The following is a 25,056-nucleotide window of genomic DNA, read 5'->3' as shown; positions in this document are numbered from 1 at the left end:
TCACCTCTTCAATGGATTTGGTCCCCTTCAACCAGCTGTAGGATTGCATTGAGGACTACACCATCCAGGAGACGCTGGCAATCTAGTACAATGCTGCAGTGGAATGCTTCTTTAGATGTTAATAAAGCATGACAATGTGGCCTCTGTCTTACTGTAAGTGAAATATTCAATAAAATTTTACTTGTTTGGATAAAGTTCATTGATTGGTCACATTTCTTTGCATGCAAGTTCCAATACTGAATTTTCCCCTCAATAAGGGGACATTTTTAAGGCTTATGATTACACATCAATATTTTACTTGAAATAAATACAAATGTATTATTTTTCATTCACCATAAACAAAATTAACACAGGCTGGAAACGGGGCAATTTCACAAAGCAAAAAAAAAAAAAAAAAATGCAAAAGAAAACCCGTACTACACACAAAAAAACGAATATCTCAGAATCCTGAAATATCTAGGCTTTACTCTGTATGCCTGTTTTCTAAATGTCTAAATGATAAACATGCAACAGCAGAATGTTTATAAAACTGGTAAATTCAGAAAACAGTGCAATTTTTGCGCAAACTATTTAAAAAAAAAAAAAAAAAGTTTTATTTATTTGCATTGAAACATTGTTACATACCAGTTATAAAGAACCATTTAGAACAAAAAAAGCAAGGCAAAAGCAGCTGACCTGTTTTCAGCCTGTGTTAGTTTAACCTGCTCATGTGTATTTTACACGCTATCTGACACTTCAGGAAATGCTTACCAGGTGATAAGAAGGGCTCTATCATTTTGATGCCCATGAGCATTGTACCTTATAACTGTGCACAAGATACACACAACAAATTCTAGAATAATATCTATGAAAGGATAAACAAAAAGATAGCAAACCTATCATACACACATATATATATATATAAAAGCTAATTTCATACCCTTGTATCAACCCTTGTTATATAAACACTTAAAGTAATTTCCACAACAAAACAAGGCTGCATAAATAAATAAAAAGGTACCTCCATATTTATTCTACAAATGTATTTCTGTGATGACTTTGAACAAGGGGAACAAAAGTATTTCACAAGGACAAAAGAAGAAATGAACTTCCATTAAAACAACTGCTTAGTTCACCAAGAGTAATTCACAAATATATTATTACATTTTACAATTCTGTTCATCTTGTGGCAGCATCTTTGCTTCAAATCTTTTTTTGAACTAGCTAATCAGCACAAAAAGGTGGGCTGCATGCCACAAACATCAGACCACAAATAATTCCACACATTTGCTCACCTTCAGGTACTGTATTCTGTCTGGAGATATATATATATCAGAAATTATGCAACACTGACTAGAACTCAGAGTTGGGGTATATATTCAACCTGTCTTTTGAAGACAGATGTAATCTTTGGTTTCAACAAGTATTGTTTATTGTATTTTGTTACCAAAAACATTGTACAGTGTACACGGTAGAAAACACAAAGTTCTTTAGTAGTGATAAAAAAAAAAATTTCCATGTTTGGCGTTTACCACACTGTAAAAATACAAACAAATGTTGTAAAAAAATAAATAAATAAATCTAAACTAAACATTAAGGCTACATTCACACCTGAGCGTAGCGTTTTTTTACCGCGATTTTACCGCAATTTTTGCGGCGATTTTTACCGCGATTTTTGTGCAGGCGTTTTTAGATTGAATAGAGATCAATGGAAAACGCCTCTAATCTGCCCAAAAAGAAGCTCATGTACTTTTTTGAGCGTTGGGCGTTTTGTATACAGCGTCAAAACGCTCAGATGTGAACAGGGGCCATTGAAATGAATAGGATATGTCTTGTTGGGCGTTTTGAGAGCTGATCCTAGAGCAGAAAAACTCCCCAAAAACGCCCCAAAACGCCTACATGTGAACGGAGCCTAAAAAGTGGCATAAAAACTGTACCAGGATTGCAGCTGTGTGTCACACCAGTAAATACATCGCACCTCATCAAAGGTGGGATAACCAAACCAGCAGATGTCAGTTACCTTTGACAGAAGCGGAGGATGTAAAGACATTTGCAACAAAGTAGAGAATAGCAAAGTATAAAAGTGTGGTATGCAAACATCAGGATAGCCAACTAAACCACTCAAACTATTGATAAGCATACGGAGGATAACATTCTAAGAAAGGACACTTAACATCCAGCACATCAGTTTATCATTCATTTACAAATTCCCAACCACTTATCCGAAATACTTCCCTTATAATGCTGCCACCTTACAGCAGACTACTATAAAAACATTAAACAGCATGTCACTATAAAACCAGATCTGTATTTACCCAACCTGGACTGGAAGGTTTTACCCCCTTAATGACCAGGCCCTTTTTTGCAATTCAGCACCGAGTTAATTTAATTGACAACTGACAGTCGTGCGACACTGTACCCAAATAAAGTCTAAATTGCTGTCCTCTTTTCCCCACAAATAGAGCTTTCTTTTGGTGGTATTTGATAACCTCTGCGGTTTTTATATTTTTGCACTATAAACAAAAAAGCGACAATTCTTTATTTTATATATATATATATATATATTTTTTTTTTGTTACTTTCTGCTAGAAAACACAGCCGATAAAAAAAATTAAAAAATTAAATTTTCATAATTATAGGCCAATATGTATTCTGCCACATATTTTGGTAAAAAAAAAATCTAAATAATTGTATATTGATTGGCTTGCGCAAAAGTTCTCACATCTACAACCTAGGGGATAAATTTATGGCATTTTTATTTATTTTTTACTATTAATGTCAGCAATCTTTAGCGGAATTGCACTAGATAGATTGGAAACCATTACTCAAATAATGTCACTAATCCCCGCTTTTGCGGGGATTAGTGACATTATTTGAGTAATCAGTGCTAAAAATATGCACTGATACTGTACTGGCAGGGAAGGGGTTAACACCAGTGGTGATCAAATGTTAAGTGGGTCCCTAGGGATGCTTTCTGTGTGGGAGATGGACGGGATCCCTGCGTATTCATCAGTGACAGAACAGCGGTCTGCCTTGTTTACATATGCAGACCATCGTTCTGTCTCTATGGGGAGCGATCGCGGGTGGATGGAGGACATTGCGTCCGTCTGACCCGCGCTCCCCCTCTGGCCAATCAGCGTGCGCGTGCCCTGGCTATTGGACGATTGGCATACAGGTACATTGTTTCACGCAATAGAGCCGACCCGCCACAGTAAAACTATGGCGGCTGGTCGGCAAGTGGCTAACGCAGGGAGTCTTTTCTGCTAAAGCTGGCCATACACAGAATTACATTTCAAAACATTTATTAGATTCTCTAATAGTAGATGGAGTCAAATTGACAACTGTTTTTGACTATCCTAGCCAAAAAGAATTTAAAAAAAAAAAAAAAAAAAAAAAAATCGAGAGAAGGATGGAAAATTTTCTTGAATTAATGAATTTACGAGTGTATGTGGATTTAATTTGGGAAATTTCATTAATTCCAATTTAAATGTGAAAAGCAAACAAAATTTTGCAATATCAGTGAATGTACTAATAAGATGTTATGTACAAACGTTGGTACAAAAATCTACCAGTGCATGGGCAACTTTAGTCTTTTTAACCACTTCCATACAGGGCAGCTACCCCCCCTTCCTGCCCAAACCAATTTTCAGCTTTTAACGCTCTCACACTTTGAATGATAATTACTCAGTCACGCAGCGCTGTACCCAATCAAATTTTTATCATTTTTTCACACAAAATAGAGCTTTCTTTTGGTAGTATTTAATCACCACTGGGTTCTTTATTTTTTGCGATATGTGAAAAAAAGAGAAAATTTTGAAAAAAAAAATCATTTTGTTTTAGTTTCCATTATAAAATTTTGCAAATAAGTATTTTTTTTTCATAAATTTGGACCAAAGTTTATACTGCTACATATCTTTGGTAAAAATAATCCAAATTAGTGGATATTATTTAGTCTGTGTGAAAGTTATAGAGTCTACAAACTATGGTGCCAATCATTGAAAATTGATCACACCTGATGTACCGACGACCTATCTCATTTCTTGAGGCCCTGAAACGTCAGGACAGTACAAATACCCCCCAAATTACCCCTTTTTGGAAAGTAGACATTCCAGGGTATTTAGTAAGAGGCATGGGGAGTTTTTTAAAGCTGGAATTTTTTTCCCGCAATTCTTTGGAAAATTAGGAAATTATTTTATTTTTATTTTTTTTACACAAAATTGTCATAATTAACAGGTTATTTCTCTCACACAGTATATGCATACTTGCAATTACACCCCAAAATACATTCTGCTACTTCTCCTGAGTATAGCGATACCACATTTGTGAGACTTTTACACAGCCTGGCCACACACAAAGGCCCAACATGCAAGGAGCACCATCAGGTGTTCTAGGAGCATAAATTACACATATAATTTCCTAATGACCTATCACACTTTTGAAGGCCCTGGAGCACCAGGACAATGGAATTATCCACAAAATGACCCCATTTTAGAAAGCAAACACCCCAACATATATTCTATGAGGCATAATTAGTCTTTTGAACATGTCATTTTTTTTCCCACAAGTTTTTGAAAAATGTGGAAAGAAAATGAAAACTTATTTCTAACACATAGCATGTACATAGCAAAAATGACACCCCAAAATACATTCTGCTACTGCCCAGTATGGCAATACCACATATGTGAGACTTTGTCACAGCATAGCTACATAGAGAGGCCCAACATGCAAGGAGCACCGTCAGGTGTTCTAGGAGCATAGATTACACATCTAATTTCATTACAACCAATCACACTTTTGAAGGCCCTGGAGCACCAGGACAATGGAAACGCCCACAAAATGACCCCATTGTGTAAAGCAAACACCCCAACACATAATCTAGGAGACATGGGCTGCAGATAGGTACTCCGGGACTCTGAAGGGCTGCAGACAGGTACCTGGGTACACTGATCGGCTTCAGAAAGGTACTCTGGTATTCTGAGGGGCTAGAGACAGGTACTCTGGGCTGCAGAGAGGTACCCTGATACTTTGATGGGCTGGAGACAGGTACTCAGGCACTCTGGAGACAGGTACTCAGGCACTCTGGAGACAGGTACTCAGGCACTCTGGAGACAGGTACTCAGGCACTCTGGAGACAGGTACTCAGGCACTCTGGAGACAGGTACTCAGGCACTCTGGAGACAGGTACTCAGGCACTCTGGAGACAGGTACTCAGGCACTCTGGAGACAGGTACTCAGGCACTCTGGAGACAGGTACTCAGAGTACCTGAGTGCCTGTCATCAGAGCACCTGATGGGCTGGTGACAGATACTGGGATGGTCTAGTGACAGGTCCTCTTTATTGGGGGGGGGGGGGGGAATCAGTGTGTTTAGGTGTGGCCTGTAATCGGTAACTAGCTTTTACCGCAATCTCCTCACACAGGATCGGTGTGCGAGGAGGCGAGGTTTCTGCTTACATTCTGTGACCGGCTGTGAGTGGACACAGCCGGTCATGTGGGTGAATGAAATTGGCTCTTTACACTGATCGGGGATGGACTGTGTGAGAGTGACACTCTCCATCCCCGATCGCCGCTCTTCGCGCCCCTGGGGGGGGGGGGTGCGTAGAGCAGCGGGAACGGGCGGGCATCATATGAAGCCTGCCCGGATCGAGGGAGTGTTCCTGCCGCCGTCATTTTATGATGCGCCGGTAGGCAAGTGGTTAAGTCTTGTTATACTAGTGAAAGTGCTATAATTTTCAAATACAGGTTCAGACCACATTTGTAATTATACTAAAAGTGTGAATATGTAATCTAAAATACAGGTTTAGACCACATTTGTAATGCATGTTCAATCGATTCAATAGATAATTTCACAAAGATTTTAATGGAATTAAAGTACTATGTTTTATTAGATTGTATCATTTGTATCCAAATTCACCAGAAAGACTTACAACCCTTTTGCATGAATAAAGTTCCTGTCTCAGTGGGTAGCCAAACAAAGACCAATAAATGCAAGCAACGCATCAAAACTGCTTAAAAAAAACACTTCAAAACAACAGAACCTATCCTTTTTGCTCAACACATGGGAATGCTCTATAACTACACCTTAACAGCACCTATAGCATTTATGGTGTGTTAGTGGAGCATAAATACATAAATACATATAAAGTGTGAACTGGGCATTGGGGGACAGGTAGCGGAGGCTCCTGTACCCTAGAATGGTAAGTAGGCACAATTGAGTTCCCACAACATGGGATTGTGGCGGCCATTAAAAAGAAAGAAGAAAATTATAATATTAAATTATTTAAATTAAAAAAATAAAAACATCTGTGTGGCTATGTCTTTAAGCCGCTCTGTGCCTACCACGTTTTTTAGGCGGGAGACATGAGTTTCTCCGCACATGCAGAGGAGCGGGAAACACGTGTCTCTATAGAGCAGGGGTAATGAATTAAAATTCAAGGAGGTCCGGTCGCTAAAATTTTCATTGGACCGAGGTCCGAATCTCAAGTCGGTGCTGACTCAGATTGTAGTCACCGTATGTCTTATCAAATCAGTGTGCCCCATAGCATAAATATGTCAATCAGAGTGCCCCTTAACATAAAATATGCCCATCAGTGTGTACCACAGCATAAATATGCACATCAGCATGTCCCTTAACATAAAATATGCCCATCAGAGTGCCCCTTAACATAAAATATTCCCATCAGCGTGACCATTAACAAAATAAGGGGCAAGCTGATGGGCATATTTTATGTTAGGGGGGCACTCTGATGGACATATTTTATGTCAAGGGGCACTCTGAGGGGCACATTTTATGTTAGGGGGCACTCTGAGGGGCACATTTTATGTTAAGGGACACTCTGATGGGCAAAACAAAACGTGTAAATCAGCATTGCTCTTAACATAAAATATGCCCATCAGCGTGCCTCTTAGCATAAAATATGCCCATCAGCGTGCCCCTTAGCATAAAATATATCCATCAGCGTGACCCTTAACATAAAATAATGGGCACGCTGATGGGCACATTTTATGTTAGGGGGCACGCTGATGGGCACATTTTATGTTAGGGGGCACGCTGATGGGCACATTTTATGTTAGGGGGCACGCTGATGGGCACATTTTATGTTAGGGGGCACGCTGATGGGCAAAACAAAACATTTAAATCAGCGTTGCTCTTAACATAAAATATGCCCATTAGCGTGCCCCTTAACATAAAATATGCCCATCAGAGTGCCCCTTAACATAAAATATGCCCATCAGTGTGCCCCTTAGCATAAAATATACCCATCAGCGTGACCCTTAATATAAAATAAGGGGCACGCTGATGGGCACATTTTATGTTAGGGGGCACTCTGATGGGCAAAACAAAACATTTAAATCAGCGTTGCTCTTAACATAAAATATGCCCATTAGCGTGCCCCTTAACATAAAATATGCCCATCAGAGTGCCCCTTAACATAAAATATGCCCATCAAAGTGCCCCTTAACATAAAATATGCCCATCAGCATGTCCCTTAGCATAAAATAAGGGGCACGCTGATGGGCACATTTTATGTCAAGGGAGCACTCTGTTGGGCACATTTTTTTTTATGGGGCACTTTATGGGGCACTCTAATGAGCAGAACAAAATATGGCAAAATATGCCAGTCTGCACACTAATGCTTGTGCAGCTATTCTCCCCTAAAATGTGCTGGGCGGGGCGTGCACATAGTGTCACGCCCTAGCTCGCTGCCCGACAGGACACCGGCTGCGAGGGAGCCGGGAGCCGCAGCGAGGAGGGGACTGAAGGACTCAACCTAGGTAGCGGGCTCGCGGTCCGGGTGGAAGCATCGCGCGGGCCGCCAATGGACCGCGGGCCACCATTTAGTGACCGCCGCGATAGAGGCTTCTCCTCACATGTATAAGAGGGCTTTATAAGGCGTCACCTCAGGGCTCCTGTCACAGGTGACTTTGAATGGCTTGGCAAGCTCCCCCTTCCCCCCCAACCTGTTGCAGCACCTATTATGTGGTTATGTCACCCCTGAATAAAGGGGGGACTTCTGATGAATTAATTTGAGTTTATTCGCTTGAGTTCTATGACGGAGCGAGATATGCATTTTAAATATTTTTTATATTTATGAATTTAATAAAGATTTTATTTATGAATTATTTATATACCATAAAGGTGCCGCGGCCATTTTACTACCACTACTTTGTGTTATTTATTTCTTTGTGAGTTAATCTATTAGGTTAAGTGTGCAGCCTACATTCTCATGCACTGTGAAATAATAAAGATCAAAGTATACAAATCCATCTTGCGGAGAATTCAAAAAATGTCTGCTATCACACCACAACCTAACCACGCCTCAAAGTAGATAATCTCCTCTACATCACTTTCCCTTTGAAAGAAAAAAATAGATTTTTGTAAAATCTTACCGTAAAATCCTTTTCTCTTAAGCTCATTGACAGACGTAGTCCTCCTTGATTAATATCAACTCAGGTTATACTGCCCTCTACAGGAGTAGGACTAGACAGGAAAGAAAACGTTCTGGCCACACCCTAGGGGCAGTCCCAGAGGGTATATTCTCTCACTTCCTGCTACAGCAAATCAGTTGTGTCACAAATCAGTGTTTAGAGAATTTAACCCAACCCAACTCAAAAACAGAGGGGAGGGTACTTAGTCTGTCAATGAGCTTAAGAGAAAAGGATTTTACGGTAAGATTTTACAAAAATCCATTTTTCTCTGTCGCTCATTGACAGACGTAGTCCTCCTTGATTAATATCAACTCGGGACGTCCCAAAGCAGTGCCACAAATGAGGGGTGGGAAAATGGAAATCAAAATCCAATCTAGAAGGCCCAACCGGTGCCAACTAGAAGTTATAAAGGCTCATCAATCACACGATGAGACTCAACTGAAATTCCAACGGAAAAAAACCCTCGAGGTAGACCACCGGTCTCCTCAAATTGCGGCCTGCAAAACCTTGCGGCCAAATGAGACATCCGCCGATGCCATCACATCAACTTTATAAAATTTTGTAAAGGTATGAACCGACGACCAGGTAGCCGCCTTGCACACCTGGACCACTGACGCCTGATGGCGGTAGGCCCAGGAAGTACTGAGCGCTCGAGTGGAGTGCGCCTTAACAGGGAACGGAGGATTCCGACCCTTGATAGAATAAGCCTGTACCACCGTCTGTCTAATCCATTTGGAGATAGTCGCGGCAGATGCAGGCAACCCCTTTCTGGGGCCATCCGTGATCACAAAAAGTGAATCCGTCTTACGGAACGATTCCGTAGTCTTCAGGTATACCCTGATTGCCCGAACCACATCCAAGGAATGCAACACATATTCCTGAGGATGATTGGGCTTAGGACACAAGGAAGGTAGCACAATATCTTCATTCAGATGAAAATCTGAAACCACCTTAGGAAGAAAGGATGGCTTCGGATGAAGAACTACCTTATCCCTATGAACCACTAGATATGGGGAATGGCATGATAATGCAGCCAGTTCTGACACCCTGCGTGCAGAAGTGATAGCCACCAAGAAGGCCACCTTCTGGGATAATGTAAGCAAGGGAATCTCCCTGATATTTTCAAAGGGAGGTTTCTGAAGAACCGACAAACACCAAATTAAGATCCCAGGGCGGTAAGGGCGCACGCACTGGCGGAGCCAAGTGCCGCACCCCCTGGACACCAAGGAATGAGTAGCCCAAGGCTTCTGAAAGAAGATTGCTAATGCTGAAACCTGACCCTTGATAGTGCTCAAGGATAGTTTCTGCTCAACCCCCTTTTGCAGAAAAGCCAAGATTCGGGTCACCGAATAGGTACATGGGGGAAATTCCAAAGATTCACACCACGCAATATAAGTCTTCCATGTGCGATAATAGACTTTGCTGGAAGTCGCTTTCCTTGCTTTAATTAGAGTAGGAATAACTGAAGCTGACAACCCTCTGTCCTTCAGTACCTGGGTCTCAATAGCCAGGCCATTAAAACCAGCGACTAAAGCACGATGGAAGATCGGTCCTTGAGACCGCAGATCCTCCCTGAGAGGAAGTCTCCAAGGAGCGTCCGCGACTAGACTGTCCAAGTCGGCGTACCCGGCTTGACGAGGCCAGCTCGGAATTTCCAGGATAACTGGAGTTCCCTCCACCTCTATCCTGCGGAGAAATCTCAGCAGCAATTTGAGAGGGGGGAAGACATATAGTAGCTGATACTGCCTTTACAGGCCGTTCAGCGCGTCTGCTGCGTCCGCTAGAGGATCGCGGGTGCGAGCCCTGTTGAGCCAACCTACCAACAGATCCATATCCGGGGTGCCCCAATGAAGGGACAGCTGGTGAAATACCTCTGGATGAAGAGACTATTCCTCTTGATCCAGATCTGACGGCTGAAATAATCTGCCTGTCCACCCCCGTGATAAATATCGCAGAGAGAACTGGAACAACTGTTCCCCCAATAAGAATGTTGGCCACTTCTATGGCCGCCAGGGCACTCTTGGTGCCCCTTGGTGATCGACCTAAGTCATGACCGTGGCATAGTCCGATTGGATCCGAACCGGGCTGCCCTGGAGCTGCTCGGTCCAGTAAATCAGACAAAGTCTGATCGCTCTCAGTTCCAACACATTTACCGGTAACCTGGAATTTATCAGAAGAAATGACTTCCCCTGGCTGAGCATCGGAGACCGAAGCCACCAGACCAGAGCCTCCCTGGTCCGCTCACTCAATCGGATCCGATTGTCCAGGGAATCGGGATTCCGATTCCATATGAGAAGAATCTCCTCTTTGGAGAATTTGGGTATGAGACTGGGCAAACGGTACGGCCTCTAAGGAGGCAACCATCAATCCCAGCCAGTTGACGTACAGCAACATCCGAATCATTGACTGAATCTTCTGGAGTTTCTCCGCATGGAGAAACACTCTGGCCAAGGATGTATCCAAAATTAGGCCCAGATAGTTCAGTCTCCTGGTGGGAACCAGGGATGATCTTTGGGAAAAGCAACGAAAACGCTGATGTCCTGCGAAGATGGGGATATAAGGATAGGCATCCTAAATGTCTATGGACGCCAGGAAATCCCCCTGATGCAGGGAGGCCACCACTGTATGGATGGACTCCATCTCTTCCAAGACCAGAATTGGACGCACCTAGCCCTTTTTCCTGGGCATTGTGAACAAGTTCGACTAGAACTCCTCCAAGGAATGGGAACTACCACTGCTTGTTGTATCAAGCTGTCCCCCGCAAAGCTTTTAAGCGACCCGGGGATGTTGACTATTGGAAGGGAAGAATCGCACCGGTGGAAGTGAAACTCGATCTTGTATCCCGACCATATGACCTTGCGAACCCCTTTATCCGGGATTCTGGAAAGCCCTGGATCCGGAAACCGGTGAAGACGTCCCCCCACCCTAGAGATGGGTGGGCCCATTCTGTCAATCCAACGGGATAACAGTGGCTTTATTTAGTCTGGAAATCGGTGAGTCCACTATTGGTGGTACCGTCCATCTTTGTAATGAGGGATTCTTCATAATGATAGCGCCTAGCCATGCGTTTGGAAATAGCAGGGCTCATTTACGGACGACCCTATTTGGGCAAGGGAAACCCTTCACCATTTTGGTAGGCTTGCTAGTACCAAAAAAGGAATAGGAGTCTCAGCTACCTCTGCCGGTGTAACCTCAAGATTTAAGGTTTCCCGGACAGACACAACTAGTGCTTCCACCAACGCTTCTTGTGCTATGGCGGAGGCAGAAGCGTCCTCCTTACTGTCTGAGGAGACCGTACCTGAGGCAACAACCCCAGATAAGGGACTGCAATGACCAGCTCAGAATCCGTATCTGAGGTATCAGATGACATAGGGGTAGGCGGGGGTCGCTCTTCTTGACCCCCGTCCCTGACAGGCTACCTCCACCCGGGATACCAAAGACTCCAAAACTGCTGATAATGCATCATCACAAGTGGGGTACTGGAGGGTCCTGTGGCCACCCTGAGGGGATCAGGTGGGGATACATGTGTGGCAGGGTTCATGTAACAAGACACTTGCCAGCAAACACAAAAAAATTAATTGCAAGAAAAAAAACATTTTTTTTTTTCCTTTTTTTTTTTTTTTTTTTTAACTTGGTCCCCCAGCGCAGTAGCGCCCCTCAGTCTACCTGCTTGGACCCCTCAGAAAGAGAGAGAGAGAGCGAGAGAGAGACCCCAAGGCTCACCTGATGCACAGAAGTTTCTTATCAACCTGCTTCCAGCACTGTCTTTTACAGACAGGAAGTCTTTGGCTTGCTTTCCCTGGGCCAAGGAGGCGGCTCCGCCCCTTTACACGCCTTCCGGCGCCTCCCAATTACTCCACGAGGTGTTTGGTCACCTCAAACATGGCCGCCCCCATGCTGGAGACACGAGGCTACGCCAATATGGCGGCCTCGTGCGATCTGCAGGAAAATGGCGGCGGCCTGTGTAGGATAGCGGCGGCTTGCAAGTTAGCAGCGGCCTGCGGGATGTGTGCATTCAGCCTGTGCGGCCTGCGGAAGTGCCTCGGCCTGCGGGAGGTGTCCTCGGCATGCGGGAGACTGTGCGGCCTGTGGAAGTGACCGGCTTTCTGGAGGGATGGCGATCTGTGGCTGCAGTAACTCAGGCATAGGCATCGGCCTGTGTACACACTAGACAGGTAGGATACCTCTATACCTCAATAGTAATGCCTTTTAGTAGTCTGCCACTGACTTCAGTCACCCTTACAGTCATATAGTGACTTTAGATAGTCAGCTCCCAAACCAAGCCTCCTGGTTTCTATTCACAAAAATCACACTCAAATTGGGGGATCTGTGACCTGTTATAGGATAGAGGGGAGACCCAGAAACTGAGTGTCCGACCATCCCAGAGAGGTGACCTGCAGACGGAGGCCATGCCTCCGAAACGCTTCATAGCAACATATCGGGCTTTGCACAGAGCAGCAGCAAACCACCTCTTCTCTGTGAGACCAAATTGCAAACCATTTGCTATAGGGGCACAACGAGCTCCCGAGCCATGCTGCCTGTGTCCATTATCACAGATAGCTTGGCCGCTCTGATCCTTCTTCATACAATCTGATTGACAGCAACAGCAGTCCCTGTGAGAAGAGGAAGAGAGGGGAGAGAAGACTGCAGCCAGAGACAGCAATGGATCGCTAACAGGCCAAGGTAAGTGTTTAGGGGGGGGGGATAGTTAGTGGGGTATTTTTTTACCTTAATGCAGGGAGTGCATAAATGTGGCTCTAAATGCAGAAGGCTTCTTACCTAATAAATACATTGCATTTGGATAAAAAAAAAACCTTCTGCATGCAGCCACCTCCGCCCTATACATTTACCTGAGCCTGTTCTTGATCCAGTAACGTGCATGAGAGCAGCGTCCCTCTTCCTCCTCATTGGCTCAGAGACAGCAGTGGTTGGCTCTTACTGCTGTTAATCACAGCCAGTGAGGAGAGAGTGAGAAACAGTGTCAACTTACACACAAAGTAAGGCTTGGGAGGGAGCACGCATGAGTACCCTATAGCAAGCGGCTTGCTATAGGGCCACTTGGCGGGGTGGGGGAGCCAGCAGGGGATCTGAGAAGAGGAGGATCAGGGCTTTGTGCAAAACCCGAGCAGGTAAGTATAACATGTTTGTTATTTTAACTTAGCCTTTACAATCACTTTAAGGTTAAAAAAAAAACACCCAGCCTTTAGAATAACCCAAATATTAGAACAAGCAAACCTTTAGAACAAAACTATACTCTATTCACAATAGAAAACATAATTGTTTAAGTGAGGAAATGTACCATTTTTAGGAAAAAAGTAAGAAGAAAGTAAGTGGTACTAACAAGGAAGATCTGGAAGAACATTTTGTAACTAATTAGGACAGTGGTTCTTAACCTTGTTGGAGGTACTGAACCCCAACAGTTTCATATGCGCATTCACCGAACCCTTCTTAATTGGAAAAATTAAATGATTTTTTCAAATTCAAAACATAGGTTTAAATTATTTTAGGTATACATAGGTGCACAAAATGAACAAAACCATTAAGAACAAAGAACAAAACCATTAAAACATGATTTTCACACAAAAACATAATAATGAATATTTACTGCAAATTAGTGTGACTTCTGCTGTTGTCTTTCAGAGACCAGTTCAGAAATGCGCGGCTTTATCTTGGCAAGTGCCGCTCTCATGTCATTATCATGTCTCATGTCACCTCACCCTGGCCTGCTGTAAGTGGGGATCTATATGGGGGACGGGACCTCACCTCACTCTGGCCTGCTGTAAGGGGGGATCTATATGGGGGACATGGTCCCCTATATAGATCCCCCCTTACAGCAGGCCAGGGTGAGGTCCCCCATATAGATCCCAGGTCCCCCATATAGATCCCCCCTTACAGCAGGCCAGGGTGAGGTGAGGTGAGGTCCCGTCCCCCATATAGATCTCCCCCGTTACAGCAGGACAGGGTGAGGTGAGGCCCGGATCCTGGCCTGCTGTAGGGGGGGGATCTATATGGGGGACCCCAGAGTGACCTAACCTCACCCTAGCCTGCTGTAAGGGGGGATCTATATGGGGGACCCCAGAGTGACCTAACCTTACCCTGGCCTGCTGTAGGGGGGGATCTATATGGGGGACCTCACCTCACCCTGGCCTACTGTAAGGGGGAATCTATATGGGGGATTATGTCCCCCATATAGATCCCCCCTTACAGCAGGCCAGGGTGAGATGAGGTCCCATCCCCCATTTAGATCTCCCCCTTACAGCAGGCCAGGTTCCCCATAAAATAGATCCCCTTTACATAGTCTTCTCAGTGTTCTCACACAGTCAGTCAGACAGTCAGTCACTAGACTAGTACAGCCAGTACTACTCCAGTCCTACCTTTTTTTCACCTGTGTCCCGACTCCCGATCACAGGCTAGGTTTTCCTCCTGCAGGCTGCAGCACCACTGTCACCACTGGCTCTCTGGCCTCAAACCTGCCGGCTTCTTCTGCTGCTGCGGCTGCCTGGCCTGGTGGTTCTCTCCCGCGCTGCGCTGGGCGGCCACTGCACAGGTTAGTCCCTCCCCCAGACAGTCCCTCTCCGCACCGCACGCCTGGCCTGTCTCCCTCACCCCCCCCCCCCCCACCACTCCACAGTGGGCGACAACGGCTCCGGCTGGATCGGATTCGGCCGGGAGCCGAGCTGCACAGCCAGCAGTGAGAGTGAGCCAGGGGCAGAGAGAGCTGCGAGTGTGAGCGGAGTGGGAGCGGAAGGACATGCCCGAAACTGGAGAAATAGTATCTGACAGCGAAGTGGTACTAGCGGAGGGTGTGCTGAACCCTCGAGACTGACCCACCGAACCCCTGGGGTTCGATCGAACCCAGGTTAAGAACCACTGAATTAGGATAATTGGCAACAGGTCAGTAACATGATTGAGTAAAAAAAGGGCATCTTAGAGAGTCAGTGTGCCTGAGAAGTAAAGATGGGCAGAGGTTCACCAATCTTGTTTTTTGGTTTTGGACAGAGTAGAGATAAATTAGACCCCCCCTGTCAGTTTTTATTGCTGCCTGTGCCCCCATTAAAAAGACTCAGCCTCTCAGTGTGACCTGTTTACCATTATCATTGAAAGTAAAAGAAAATCACAAATTCTGTGTTGAGATAAACTGAAATCTGAGTAGTGAATCAGTTATTTAATAACTGTGTTCCCTAAATAATACCTAAACATATGCATACAAAATTTACACAAATCAAAGTGCATATACAGGTGCAATCCAATCCAAAAACGTAAATAAATAGAATAAAAAAAATATATTATATTTATACAGTATATATATATATATATATATATATATATATATATATATATATATATATATATATATATATATATATATAAAAAATAAAAGTGCAATTTCTATATGTCTATAAACAGCCACCAGGTGTCTCCAACCAAGTGTGAACTTCTTATTAATTCTAACATAAATAAGTGAATATTCCCGTGTCTTCTTTCACCAACATTAACCACTTTGCATCCACGTTATAGCCGAAAGAAGGCTACAGTGCAGGCCCAAATTGCCAGGACGTCGTCCATATATGTCCTCCTATGCTCACGCTGCTTGCGCGCCCCCCTTTGAGGTGCGGGCGGCGTGCTCTGTGATCAGTAAGTCCATGAGATTTACCACGTGATCAGCTGTCAGCCAGCCAATTACAGCATGGGGAGAAAAGAAAACCGATTACTGGCTTGTGTCAACGGGACATCGGTCCCGCACATGGACACTCACTGCAACTAAGCAGTGCCCACCAGTGCCACCTAACAGTGCTGCCAATCAGTGTCCATCAGCACCTCATCATCTGGGCCACCTTTCAGTGCACCCTACCAGTGCCCTTCAATGCCCCCTATCAGTGTCAACCATGAGTGCCACCTATTAGTGCAGCCTTACCAGTGACTCCTGATCAGTGCTCACCAGTGCCACCTGATCAGTGCTCACCAGTGCCACCTGATCAGTGCTCACCAGTGCCACCTCATCAGTGCTCACCAGTGCCACCTCATCAGTGCTCACCAGTGCCACCTCATCAGTGCTCACCAGTGCCACCTCATCAGTGCTCACCAGTGCCACCTCATCAGTGCTCACCAGTGCCACCTCATCAGTGCTCACCAGTGCCACCTCATCAGTGCTCACCAGTGCCACCTCAACAGTGCTCACCAGTGCCACCTCAACAGTGCTCACCAGTGCCGCCCCATCAGATCTCTAGATCCTGGCTCTCTCTTTCCTAGTCTGACAACATTGCTCCTCCATAGATACAATATAAGTGAATGTTGTCAACCTAGGGGAAAACGTGCGCTACTGAGAGGATCACACAGGTGAAAAAAAAAGCCTGAATAGGTAAAATAATGCTCTTGGCTTTAGAAATACTTTCATTATCCACTGTAGGCTCTATTGGTTTAGTTTAGTTGATAAAAGTCCACTATATTCTAGAATTCCGCATGGCAAAAAGCTACCCTCTGAGGCCCATCAACTGTATTTATATAAACTGATAAGTTGAAAATTGGGGTCTGTGCATGTGGTCACCAAGTCTAGGTCCGCTTGCGTCCAGCAAACTCAAGTACCCAAAATAATAAAATCAATATATGGTATGGTCCATCTAGTCAGTGTTCAGTCAGTTATACAGAGTCTTTAACATACTATGTATAAAAGATACATAAAAATCTGTTTATTAATAAATAAAGTAAGACAATCAAGACATTACCTGGGATTTCCTCTTAGAGCAGCATGATGGAGGGCATTAAATCCATTGTTATTGGTAATGGTAACATCAGCTCCAGCCTCTAACAACACAGCCAGGATATCATCCCGCTTTTTGCTTATTGCATCATGGAGGGGTGTATCACCTTCAGAGTCCTTCAAGCCAAAGAAATTGTATTTACTTACTGATTAATTGCAGCTATCTTAATCAATTAATATACAGGAAAAACACAGCATATATTATGTAAGCAAAATATCTGCTACTTTCAAAATTCCACCCTTAAAATGGCCATACAAAAAATTTGATTTTTGACCTATCTTAAAATCCATTTCTCCGATGTTCATTGACAGACACAGCTCCTGATATTCTTAACTATTGGGTTATACTGCCCCCTACAGGAAGAGGACACTAGGCAGAAAAAAAGTCTGGCTACACCCATGGGCAGTCCCAGGGGGTATACTCCCTCTCTCTGCTATAGACACTCAGTTTAGTTACAAGCAGTTACATAGTTAGTCAGGTTGAAAAAAGACAAGTCCATCTGGCTCAACCAATAAAAACAAAAAGCAGTGTCAGGTGAATTACAACTTCGAGGGGTGGGTGCTGTGCCCGTCAAGGAACATCAGAGAAATAGATTTTACGGTAAGTCAAAAATCTTGACTTACTGTAAAATCCTTTTCTCTGAAGTTCATTGACAAATGTAGCTCCATATTCTTCTTAACCATTGGGTTATCCTGCCCCCTAAAGGAGTAGGACACTAGGCAAAAAAAAAAAAAAACTTTACCACGCCTATGAGGCAGTCCCCGAGGGCATACACCCAGTCACTCTGCTATAGGATTCCGATTGTTTCTGCCTAGTTTAGGAGTAAGACCTAGTTCCCTGCTGGAACTTCGGTCTTAGCATGTTTTTTTATTTGAAAGGGAACCTTTTGTTAAAATTTTATTTTAGCTAGTTATGTTCCTGAGAGAACTACAATCAACCGCTGGATATTCTAGATCCTTAACCACTTGCCGACCGCCCACAGTATATTTACTGCGGCAGTCAGCCCCTCACAGGCAAAGCGACGAAGGACTACGTTGCTTTGCCTGTGAGGGGCTGACTGCCGCAGTAAATATACTGTGGGCGGTCGGCACACTACGTCGCTAGCCTGTGAGGCTCTAGGGGGCGAGCGTGCGGCGCCGGAGGCGCGCTCCCGCCCCCACTCGCTCCTGCACATCCCCGTGCGTGTGACCGGCGGACCCGATGTCCGCCGGTCACTCGCGATCATCCGGTGCTGAGGGAGAAAGGCAGGCGGCTGATGTAAACAAAGCTGCCTGTCATTCTCCCCTGTGTAAGAACAGAGAACATACGGTCCTGCTATGTAGGATCATATGTCTCTGTTGTTACACCACTAGCCACATCTCTTTACAGTTAGAAGCACGCCCCTAGGGACACACTTAACCCCTGCAATAAAGTTAACCCCTTCCCTGCCAGTGTAATTTCTACAGTAACAGTGCATATGTATAGCACTGATTACTGTAGTAATGTCACTGTTCCCCCCCAAAAGTGTCAAAAATGTCAGTCAAGGGTCAGATCTGTCCGCTGCAATGTCGCAGTCCCGCAAGAAAAAAAAAAAAAAAAAAAAAATCGCAGATCGCCGCCATTACTCGTTAAAAAAAAAAAAAAAAAACAACAACAAAAACAACAAAAATCTTTCCCTTAGTTAGTAAACGCAATAACGTTTGCGCAAACCAATCAAAATACGCTTATTACGATTTTTTTTTTACAAAACATATGTAGCAGAAAACAAATTGGCCTAAAATGTTAAAAAATCTTGAGTTTTACATTTTTTTTTTGGGAATTTCATATAAACAAATGTGAAAAATATTATTTTTCCAAAGTTGTCGCTCTTTTTTTGTTTATAGTGCATGATCAAAAAAATCATACAGGTGATCAAATACCACCAAAAGAAAGCTCTGTTTGTGGGAAAAAAAGGACGTCAATTTCGTTTAGGTACAGCATCGCACGACCGTGCAATTGTCCGTTAAAGTCACGCAGTGCCGAATCGCAAAATAGGGCCTGGTCAGGAAGGGGGTAAAATCTTCCGGGGCTTAAGTGGTTAATGTCTCCTAGACTGGCCAGTGAGCATGTGCAGGTCACAGCTCTGAGCTAGGCCTGGCCACGACAGAGCCCCATTGAGCAGGGGCAGGCCCGCGAGTGAAAAACCTTGCTGCGACACACACGACCTGGTTCGGCCTCAGTCGCAGCTTACCCCTTAGCCGTCAATACCCCCTATTCCAAGATGGGGAGGTGGACTGCCGGAGTGGTGCCCATCCAGTCCATGGTGTGGTAAGTAGTGCCCCCCCCTCCCCCTTTGTGGTCCCTTGGGGTGGACGTGGGCCCCCTCTTTGGGATGGTCGGACCCCCGGGTTCCTTTCCATTCCCCCCAGCCCCTCTAACAGTCACGGTGGTCTTTTGGGTCCAACCTACCCCCACGCCCCCCCCTTCCAATCATCTTTGATATATATATATATATATATATATATATATATTATCCCTCAATGATCCTGGCTATAAGTAGCCTTTTGATCCCACCACACACAACACCTTTACTGTACCTATATCAGAGTTGTTTAACGTTTCTTTACTTAAGTAACATACTGTATTACTACCTGTAATAACTGAATTATCAAAGCTGACATAAATACTCCGTTTTGTTTTGCAACAATTAATGCAAAATGTGATGAATGCAACAAAGATTTAAAAAACAACAAAAAAAAACAAACCAAAAAAAGAGGCTAAGATGGCAGCTTCCTTGGCTGTAAAGTAGAGGTTTAGTTTAACTTTAACAGAAAGAATCCAGCAGATATTTGAACCAGACCATAAGGAACTGCCTTCAAACAAGATAAGCGCACTCTTACATATGCAGTATGACCCTAGAAGGCCAGAGAAAGAAGTGAAAGCCAAACAAGGCAAGCTAAATGTCAAGACCTGCAGTGGTCACATGATGTCAGGTGTAGTGTTGAGCGAACACGGACTGTATTATTCGTGTTCGTACCGAATAATTGGATTTTTTGTACCCGAACACGGACACGGACACTTTACTGTATGTTCGGGTAAAAATCCGTGTTCGGTCGTTTTATTTCCGGGTTTTGCATGCTTTGGCGCTCTTTTCATGGCGGGCTTTCAACAGCCAATCAACAATCGTTTAACTGGTGTGCCTTAAGCCATCCCAGCCATGCCTGCAAAAGTCTCAGTAGCTGTGATTGGCCGTCTGAAGCATGTGACCAAGTCTTTATAAGTTCGAGGCAGCCGCAGCGGCGTCATTATGCTGCTTAGATTCAGGGACAGAGCACACATCAACGTGCTGGCTGCTGATTAGGGAAAGATAGGCAGGAAAAAACCATTTGTGTCCGGATAGAATTGAGGGACAGGTCGGAGTGTTTAGGCAGGGCGAGTTGTAGGCATTTTAGGGATAGAGTCTGCTGAATTATATAGGGTCAGTGTCTTCTACAAACTACAATCGATATTGCTGTGTGGGGGGTGGGGTGAATCTGCACTCAATCCTGATCTACGATCTCTTCTCAATCCTGTTAGGGACAGAGTCTGCTGAATTTTAGGGAAACTGTGTTCTACAAACTACAATCGATATTGCTGTGTGGGGGGTGGGGTGAATCTGCACTCAATCCTGATCTACGATCTCTTCTCAATCCTGTTAGGGACAGAGTCTGCTGAATTTTAGGGAAACTGTGTTCTACAAACTACAATCGATATTGCTGTGTGGGGGGTGGGGTGAATCTGCACTCAATCCTGATCTACGATCTCTTCTCAATCCTGTTAGGGACAGAGTCTGCTGAATTTTAGGGAAACTGTGTTCTACAAACTACAATCGATATTGCTGTGTGGTGTGGGATTGGAGATAGGCAGGTGTCAGTGATCCACATCCATTTTTCTGTGTGTGAGCTGCAGTGAACACAATCTTTTTGGGCTGCAGTGAACACAATCTTTTTGGGCTGCAGTGAACACAATCTTTTTGGGCTGCAGTGAACACAATCTTTTTGGGCTGCAGTGAACACAATCTTTTTGGGCTGCAGTGAACAAAATCTTTTTGGGGTGCAGTGAACACAATCCTTTTTGGTGTGCAGTGAACACAATCCTTTTTGGTGTGCAGTGAACACAATCTTTGTGGGGTGCAGTGAACAAAATCCTTTGTGGGGTGCAGTGAACACAATCTTTTTGGGGTGCAGTGAACAAAATCCTTTTTGGGGTGCAGTGAACAACATCCTTTTTGGGGTGCAGTGAACACAATCTTTTTGGGGTGCAGTGAACAAAATCCTTTGTGGGGTGCAGTGAACACAATCTTTTTGGGGTGCAGTGAACACAATCTTTTTGGGGTGGAGTGAACAACATCCTTTTTGGGGTGCAGTGAACAAAATCCTTTTTGGGGTGCAGTGAACAAAATCATTTTTGGGGTGCAGTGAACACAATCTTTTTGGGGTGCAGTGAACACAATCTTTGTGGGGTGCAGTGAACACAATCTTTTTGGGGTGGAGTGAACAACATCCTTTTTGGGGTGCAGTGAACAACATCCTTTTTGGGGTGCAGTGAACACAATCTTTTTGGGGTGCAGTGAACACAATCTTTGTGGGGTACAGTGAACAGAATCTTTGTGGGGTGCAGTGAACACAATCTTTGGGGGGTACAGTGAACACAATCTTTGTGAGGTGCAGTGAACACAATCTTTGTGGGGTGCAGTGAACACAATCATTGTGGGGTGCAGTGAACTCAATCTTTGTGGGGTACAGTGAACACAATCTCATACTGAAGGTTTGAGGGTGCTGCCTGTTCCATACTCCCCCTACTCCTCATCTAGCCTTTTAGGGGTACAAACAATAGTAATTGGGGCCTAGTGTGGTTGTGTACGTGTGATATACATACACTTTTTTGGGATCATATTTTCTATTCCGCTATTTAATCAAAAACCTTTGGGGATCAGTTAAATTGGGGGATAGTCTGTGTTGGTACGTGTGAGAGAGATCCACCTTTCCAAGTTGTTGGGGTTCATCTCATACTTCTGAAGGTTTGAGGGTGCTGCCTGTTCCATACTCCCCCTACTCCTAGCCTTTTAGGGGTACAAACAATAGTAATTGGGGCCTAGTGTGGTTGTGTACGTGTGATATACATACACTTTTTTGGGATCATATTTTCTATTCCGCTATTTAATCAAAAACCTTTGGGGATCAGTTAAATTGGGGGATAGTCTGTGTTGGTACGTGTGAGAGAGATCCACCTTTCCAAGTTGTTGGGGTTCATCTCATACTTCTGAAGGTTTGAGGGTGCTGCCTGTTCCATACTCCCCCTACTCCTAGCCTTTTAGGGGTACAAACAATAGTAATTGGGGCCTAGTGTGGTTGTGTACGTGTGATATACATACACTTTTTTGGGATCATATTTTCTATTCCGCTATTTAATCAAAAACCTTTGGGGATCAGTTAAATTGGGGGATAGTCTGTGTTGGTACGTGTGAGAGAGATCCACCTTTCCAAGTTGTTGGGGTTCATCTCATACTTCTGAAGGTTTGAGGGTGCTGCCTGTTCCATACTCCCCCTACTCCTAGCCTTTTAGGGGTACAAACAATAGTAATTGGGGCCTAGTGTGGTTGTGTACGTGTGATATACATACACTTTTTTGGGATCATATTTTCTATTCCGCTATTTAATCAAAAACCTTTGGGGATCAGTTAAATTGGGGGATAGTCTGTGTTGGTACGTGTGAGAGAGATCCACCTTTCCAAGTTGTTGGGGTTCATCTCATACTTCTGAAGGTTTGAGGGTGCTGCCTGTTCCATACTCCCCCTACTCCTAGCCTTTTAGGGGTACAAACAATAGTAATTGGGGCCTAGTGTGGTTGTGTACGTGTGATATACATACACTTTTTTGGGATCATATTTTCTATTCCGCTATTTAATCAAAAACCTCTGGGGATCAGTTAAATTGGGGGATAGTCTGTGTTGGTACGTGTGAGAGAGATCCACCTTTCCAAGTTGTTGGGGTTCATCTCATACTTCTGAAGGTTTGAGGGTGCTGCCTGTTCCATACTCCCCCTACTCCTAGCCTTTTAGGGGTACAAACAATAGTAATTGGGGCCTAGTGTGGTTGTGTACGTGTGATATACATACACTTTTTTGGGATCATATTTTCTATTCCGCTATTTAATCAAAAACCTCTGGGGATCAGTTAAATTGGGGGATAGTCTGTGTTGGTACGTGTGAGAGAGATCCACCTTTCCAAGTTGTTGGGGTTCATCTCATACTTCTGAAGGTTTGAGGGTGCTGCCTGTTCCATACTCCCCCTACTCCTAGCCTTTTAGGGGTACAAACAATAGTAATTGGGGCCTAGTGTGGTTGTGTACGTGTGATATACATACACTTTTTTGGGATCATATTTTCTATTCCGCTATTTAATCAAAAACCTCTGGGGATCAGTTAAATTGGGGGATAGTCTGTGTTGGTACGTGTGAGAGAGATCCACCTTTCCAAGTTGTTGGGGTTCATCTCATACTTCTGAAGGTTTGAGGGTGCTGCCTGTTCCATACTCCCCCTACTCCTAGCCTTTTAGGGGTACAAACAATAGTAATTGGGGCCTAGTGTGGTTGTGTACGTGTGATATACATACACTTTTTTGGGATCATATTTTCTATTCCGCTATTTAATCAAAAACCTTTGGGGATCAGTTAAATTGGGGGATAGTCTGTGTTGGTACGTGTGAGAGAGATCCACCTTTCCAAGTTGTTGGGGTTCATCTCATACTTCTGAAGGTTTGAGGGTGCTGCCTGTTCCATACTCCCCCTACTCCTAGCCTTTTAGGGGTACAAACAATAGTAATTGGGGCCTAGTGTGGTTGTGTACGTGTGATATACATACACTTTTTTGGGATCATATTTTCTATTCCGCTATTTAATCAAAAACCTCTGGGGATCAGTTAAATTGGGGGATAGTCTGTGTTGGTACGTGTGAGAGAGATCCACCTTTCCAAGTTGTTGGGGTTCATCTCATACTTCTGAAGGTTTGAGGGTGCTGCCTGTTCCATACTCCCCCCTACTCCTAGCCTTTTAGGGGTACAAACAATAGTAATTGGGGCCTAGTGTGGTTGTGTACGTGTGATATACATACACTTTTTTGGGATCATATTTTCTATTCCGCTATTTAATCAAAAACCTCTGGGGATCAGTTAAATTGGGGGATAGTCTGTGTTGGTACGTGTGAGAGAGATCCACCTTTCCAAGTTGTTGGGGTTCATCTCATACTTCTGAAGGTTTGAGGGTGCTGCCTGTTCCATACTCCCCCTACTCCTAGCCTTTTAGGGGTACAAACAATAGTAATTGGGGCCTAGTGTGGTTGTGTACGTGTGATATACATACACTTTTTTGGGATCATATTTTCTATTCCGCTATTTAATCAAAAACCTCTGGGGATCAGTTAAATTGGGGGATAGTCTGTGTTGGTACGTGTGAGAGAGATCCACCTTTCCAAGTTGTTGGGGTTCATCTCATACTTCTGAAGGTTTGAGGGTGCTGCCTGTTCCATACTCCCCCTACTCCTAGCCTTTTAGGGGTACAAACAATAGTAATTGGGGCCTAGTGTGGTTGTGTACGTGTGATATACATACACTTTTTTGGGATCATATTTTCTATTCCGCTATTTAATCAAAAACCTCTGGGGATCAGTTAAATTGGGGGATAGTCTGTGTTGGTACGTGTGAGAGAGATCCACCTTTCCAAGTTGTTGGGGTTCATCTCATACTTCTGAAGGTTTGAGGGTGCTGCCTGTTCCATACTCCCCCCTACTCCTAGCCTTTTAGGGGTACAAACAATAGTAATTGGGGCCTAGTGTGGTTGTGTACGTGTGATATACATACACTTTTTTGGGATCATATTTTCTATTCCGCTATTTAA

General features: G+C 44.1%; 1 protein-coding gene across 2 annotated transcripts in view; it reads right to left on the bottom strand.

Moving 5' to 3' along the window:
* MIB1 (MIB E3 ubiquitin protein ligase 1) overlaps positions 1 to 25,056 on the bottom strand; it is a 203,770-nt gene that overhangs the window by 63,787 nt on the left and 114,927 nt on the right. For both annotated transcript variants that reach the window (XM_082258499.1, XM_082258498.1), the window contains exon 12: positions 17,131 to 17,282. In XM_082258499.1, coding sequence (XP_082114625.1) covers positions 17,131 to 17,282 — 152 coding nt within the window. The remainder of the gene's footprint in view (positions 1 to 17,130; positions 17,283 to 25,056) is intronic.

Source organism: Pelophylax lessonae (genome assembly GCF_965119305.1).
Source record: "Pelophylax lessonae genome assembly, chromosome: 5".
NCBI lineage: Eukaryota > Metazoa > Chordata > Amphibia > Anura > Ranidae > Pelophylax > Pelophylax lessonae.
The sequence above is the reverse complement of the archived record's forward strand: the minus strand, read 5'-3'. Positions and strand labels throughout refer to the sequence as shown.